The following is a 6,000-nucleotide window of genomic DNA, read 5'->3' as shown; positions in this document are numbered from 1 at the left end:
CCCGGAAAACCTCTTGTTCAGAGAGGAAATCTTCCTATTTTTACACGTTTTTAAGGCATCACACAATCACATTTCTATGGGAAATATAAATAATTCAAATAACTCTGAAAAAGAAAGGTTTTGATTATTGTATATTACAACTTAAGGGGAAAAAAATCAAATTTAAGAAAAAGCTGACAATCAGATCAGAAGCATTACAGGAAGTTTCTTGCGCATTTTCTCCAGAGGTTAAACCAGAAAATGTTTTAGAGAGGGCAGAAGTTTAAGGTCTAGCTGGGGAATAAAGACATGTTTTGTCTGACACTTCCCAAGTCAAATCCAACATTTATCAAATGATTCCTAAGTGCTGTATTTAAAAAAAATACAGCCAGGAGCTGGCAACCTGGGTATATTAAGCTTTCATTATTGTAAATTTGTATTTTAAAAACCCAGTATCTTTTTCGTAAATATGCAAGGGCTTCTCCGACAATTTCTCTTTTTGTAAAGCCACCTCTCACTAAAACATGTTAAATAAAACTCCTATATGTAAAATGAATTCTTGGCATCTGGGAGTTTAAAATCTCCCCCAAATTCAGAGGGGGAAAAAAGCTGTATAATTATAGTTCATCTGAGTGCAAGTCATAATCAAAAAATGTTTAAAACCAAAAAGTAATATCTTAGAATGGCATTTAAAACCAAAAAAGTACTTACTGGCATTTTAAAATTTCTCATGCAATTTGTTATTCGTAAAATCAGAAGAAAACGTGTGCTACCATTCCTGATAAGGCAAGCAATATTCAAGATTGTCAATTAACTAAAAAAAACTGGCCACCACTATGTGAAAAACCAAATGCTTTAATGAGGCTATCAAGAACAACAGTTCAATTATTTCATTGGATACATTAATATCGATCCATAATATACAGTGCTATGGACCATACAGAAATTATTGCTGCATCCAACAGCAGGTGACTATATTATTAACATTACAGTACCAAGCGTCCGCAAGAGACAGTCATTTGTCATTTTTTTCAAGACATAGGGTTTTTTAATATACTGTTATCAACACCAACTTTTCCCCAGTGCATTTTTAAAAAATATTAATAAGTGCATTCCTTTGTGCTTTATTTTATATCTCTTAACTTCCTATGTATTTTATTTGTTCTTATTGCTTTACTATTTAAAAAACAACCAGAAAGAACTTTGTCGTCCTATGTATGACCAGGTTGGTTGTAGGGTTTTTGGCAAAGTCAAAAGGTTTGGTGTTTCCGTTGCCTTACCCAGAGGCAGGTGGGCAAGTTTGGCATTTTGGTCCCTCCACATGGAGGCCCAACCCCGAGGCACCAGTCTGCTCTCGGGGATGGGGGGAGTGGTGTGGATCATTCTCTCGTCACAAACAGCGACCCCAAACCACCGCTTCTTGGCTTAACTAGTCCCTACAACAAATCCACACTCGATTTGGCAAAAAAGAAAGAAATAAAACCACCCCCGAGGCTGCAGCATTCTCCTGGGCTTACTCACCCGCCAATCCCAGAAATTGTCTCTTAAGAAGAGGGGGATGGGGAAGCAGGCAACAGTGAGCTCAGGAGTTGCGAAAGTCAGGACAGTGGTACAAGATGCCATGCTTCCTCTCAACAGAGCTTTCTATGAGGTCACTTGGCCCTGGTCACCTTCCCTGGGCCAGGGGTTACGCAACCTTGCACCATTTTTTAAGAACCCTCAAAATCAGCTAAAGAAAAGAAGCATCATACCATCGCGATCTTTGACTTCTTCACCGGGCTCCCCTCCCCCCATAGAGATATGAAGAGAAAACCAGACAATGCTATGATTGTATCAATGAACACTATGGTACAGTTAGCTGTTCATGCAAATCTGCATCACTATTCTAGGAAAAGAGCTATACAATTAAGGGGACTGAAAGAATGGGAATTAATTTTCCCTACCCCCTTAAGTAATAAAGCTATAAAACTGATAGCATCATCAATGTCTCCAAGGATTCTCGTTGCCCGACGTGCATGGGAACTATGCAGTCGATTATTTTCATGGAAGCCATCCATTCAAACACCTGACAATCACACCTTCGCTTTGAACTATCCAATACCCATCCACCAATTCAGATTTGATATTTAAACTCGTTTTCTTTAAAAAAAAAAAAACAAAAAAAAAAACCTCCTGAATAAGGTTTCCTGATGAAAGAAGTTGGCACTCTGTCACTAAAATATATTTAATATTAAAAATATCTGAAGGAAAATTGGAAGCTCTTATATTGTCTACATAGGCACCATGCTCCATGATCCTCTTGACTATAGATACCATCTTGAAACTGTCTCCTATATTACAGTTCAGTCAGTGCTAGTCCAAAAAAGACTACTGCTATATTTAAGGCACTTCATTCTGAATGGATATGCTTTATGCCCCTTGCTATTCAATTGTAGGCTGCTACTGAGAAATTCCATTCAACAGCCTGGCTCTTAACACCGTATGTCAGCTGTATAAAACACGTAGGCCAGATAGATTACATGTAACACTATACTATTATTGCATAGGACTACACAAGATAATGCACTGAGACTAACTTACAACGTCGCTGCTTGTTAAAACACTGTTATCAAGTAACAGTAATTTGCCAACACAGTATTTCGCTCCTTCAAGAAAATTCAGCAAGTTTGCTGAAATGAACCCCAATTTAAGTGACTACAATGGGCGTATTAACGCTATGGTTATCAGTCTCCAAGAATATTGCTACTTTTATATCACTAAAAATAAATATGCAAGTTTATTCTCTCTAGAAAGCTGGTTTTCACCTATTAATACTACACCTTAAATGTGTGGAAAAAACAGTTCTGCGTGAGACTGTCATATACAAAATATTCGCAAAGCTCTCTTGAAACACAAGACCTTGCATAAAAGTTTTCTTTCACGTGTGTACAAAGAATGCGGAAAACCACGAGTGAGTTGTAAAAATATTGAAACCTTGCCATTTTAAGATGCATACTCTTACAAATTAATACAAACATATGGAAAAGAACGATGATAATAAAGAATCTGTACAAATCAAATGAACAGGAAAACATAATTTAAAAATAAAAATAGGAAAGCTGATTAGAAATGTGCCCAGTTTGGTTTTCTTATCAAAAGTGAAATTGAAGGGGCGGGGGGGGGGGGGGGGAAACAAATAGGACAACTTTCAGGGCTCCTCAATATATTCCTTTGAGAGGACATGCATTTCCTTTTCAAAATAAAATATAGGTTAGGGAAAACAGAATCACACTCATGGATGAGGGTAACTGTAATCAGAGCAGAGAGTGAAGGACAGCAAGATGAGACCCCATGTTTCAGATCCTTGGTCTCTAACCCTTCAATTTCACTTGCACCTAAGTATGGTAGAGCAGTTACATTTTCTAACCAGACAATCCTCACAAAATTGGTTGCACTTTTTTTTTTTCTTTTACAGAATATTGTATTGCCTTAAATAGTTCGCAGCAGAAAGACTAAATGGCGTTAGAACGGTACTGGATCTTTAAGGCAGTACCAATGAATCAATACATTTACAAATTAAAAAAAGGGTTAGTGTGGATTTCTTTTCTTCTTCTCTTTCCTCAATCTCTTTCTCTCTGGGTTTCTTTTATTTGGTTGGTTTACATTCTTTCGATTAAACTTGACATTTAATTTCCAAAGATGTCACAGGCATAAAAATCTCAAACCAAGTCTCCCCTGGATAAAAATGGACAGAAATTTCTCTGATGCAAAAATCCTCTTGCTCAGAAAGCTAGAGTCCGGGGTGAATTCAGTTCACAGATACTGCACACTTATCGTACAATACTTTGGAGGCATTTGTAGTTGTAAAATAGAATATACAAGTCCGTTTCACAAAATTCTAAAAATAAAATATATCCTGGGCTATTGATAAAGCATGAAAAAAAATTTTTCATATTAAAGGAAAATTATCAAGAAAACCCCTTCAGGTAAATTATGAAACCTACGAATCAAGAAAGGAAGCAGTTTTGGACAGCGCAGAGCAGGGAGGGCCTGCTAACAAGCATGCTCGGTTTCTTCCATGCTCATGCTGCTCCTTCGGCTGCTGGCTTTGGAGGCTCCGGGAGACACCGACGAAAGGAGTGGGTCAGTTACGCCAACGGGAGAAAGAGTGTCATCCATCAGGATGTCTTCCAGTTTGGATCCCATTTTCGTGGGGACGCTATAGGCCTGGTTGCTTTCGGTCCCGGCTCCAAGGTTGTTGTTGAAGGTGATGGTGCCATCTGTGAGATCGAGTGTCGTCGTACAAGGGAGGTCTGCATGGTGCTGAAGGAGGTCTTGGCTGCAGTTCTCAAGAGTGGGTTCTTGCTTGATGATCCGATTCACCAAATCTGGAGAGCAGAGGCCCGTGGATGGGATGAGCGAAAGTCCGTGAGCTCGAGCCTGCATTTCAAGTTCCTAAAATAAAAGCAAACAATCAGATGCTTAAAAAGGGGGAGTACAAAGGATTTTAGGCAGTGAAAGCACTGTATAGGATACTATAATGAGGCATACAGGTCACTCTGCATTTGCTCCAACTCAAAGGATGTACAACACCGACAGTGAACGTTAGTGTAAGGGGGTACTTTGGGGGGCAGCGTTGGGCAGTATAGGTCCATCAGTGACAGCAAATGTACCACTCTGACGGGGGATGGTGACAGCTCCAGAGGCTGTACATGTGGGAGAGCAAGAAGTACAATGGGGAATCTCTTTGCCTTCTCAATTTTCCTGTGCACCTAAAACTTCTCTAGGGGCACCTGGGTGGCTCAGTCGGTTGGGTGTCCGACTTCAGCTCAGGTCATGACTGCACAGCTCATGAGTTCAAGCCCCACGTTGGGCTCTGTGCTGACAGCTCAGAGCCTGGAGCCTGCTTCGGATTCTATGTCTTCCTCTCTCTTTCTACCCTCCTCCACTCATGCTCTGTCTCTCTCTGTCTCAAAAATAAATGAACATTAAAAAAAATTTTTAAAAATATAAACAAAACTTCTCTAAAAAGTAAAGTATTAAAAAAGAATCAGACATTTAGAGGGAAAAAAACCCAATACATTATGAAAACAATTATTTTGTTCTTTTAAATTAATAAATGCTGGGGTGCCTGGGTGGCTTAGTCGGTTAAGCATCCGACTTCACCTCAGGTCATGATCTCATGGTTCGTGGGTTGGAGACCCATGTTGGGCTCTGTGCTGACAGCTCAGAGCTTGGAGCCTGCTTTGGATTCTATGTCTCCCTCTCTCTCTGCCCCTCCCCCGGTCACTCTATGTCTCTCAAAACTGAATAAATGTCAAAAAAACATTAAATTAATAAATACTATTTCTTAAGAGTATAGGAACCACTGATCATATAAGGACATGATTTTTAGGTGGTATATGCATTTCATTATCTATTAATGATAGAGAGACTGAGATATCAATATTCATGAAGATAAATTTTTAAAAACATGAAAATAAAAATAAACATGAAAATAAAATTTCAAAATATGAGGTTAAAGGAAAACATTTGGTAAATAATATAGTTCTGGGGTCCCTCCACTGTGCACACACTTCCAGGACACTGACACATTTTTAAATACCCAGGGAGGGGCACCTGTGTGGCTCAGTCAGTTAAGTGTCTGACTTTGGCTAAGGACATGATCTTGTGGTCTGTGAGCTCGAGCCCTGTGTCGGGCTCTGTGCTGACAGCTCAGAGCCTGAAGCCTGCTTCTGATTCTCTGTGTGTCTCTCTCTCTGTCCCTCCCTTACTCTCTATCTCTCTCTTTCTCTCTCTCTCTCTCTCAAAAATAAATAAACATTAAAAACATTTTTTTTTAAATACCCAGGGAAATAGTGCACTACTCTGAGAACTACCAAATTCAAGACAGTTCACAGTTTCAGCATTAGGTGGCGCTACACTCTTTTCCATCACATCATAATCCCTGCAAAGCCAAGTCTTCGACAGTTGCTGCGATAAAACAAAAAAAGAATTGCATGAAAATCAAGGAGTGAGACATGAGGGTGGCACTGTCCAATC

General features: G+C 39.3%; 1 protein-coding gene across 3 annotated transcripts in view; it reads right to left on the bottom strand.

Moving 5' to 3' along the window:
* Positions 1–3,828: 3,828 nt before the first annotated feature.
* Positions 3,829–6,000, bottom strand: part of MITF (melanocyte inducing transcription factor) — a 219,744-nt gene continuing 217,572 nt past the window's right edge. For all 3 annotated transcript variants that reach the window (XM_049640880.1, XM_049640881.1, XM_049640882.1), the window contains exon 10: positions 3,829–4,413. In XM_049640880.1, coding sequence (XP_049496837.1) covers positions 4,012–4,413 — 402 coding nt within the window. In that variant the 3' untranslated portion in view covers positions 3,829–4,011. The remainder of the gene's footprint in view (positions 4,414–6,000) is intronic.

Source organism: Panthera uncia, chromosome A2 (genome assembly GCF_023721935.1).
Source record: "Panthera uncia isolate 11264 chromosome A2, Puncia_PCG_1.0, whole genome shotgun sequence".
In the NCBI taxonomy this organism is placed as follows: domain Eukaryota; kingdom Metazoa; phylum Chordata; class Mammalia; order Carnivora; family Felidae; genus Panthera; species Panthera uncia.
This window is presented reverse-complemented; position numbering and strand designations above follow the sequence as displayed.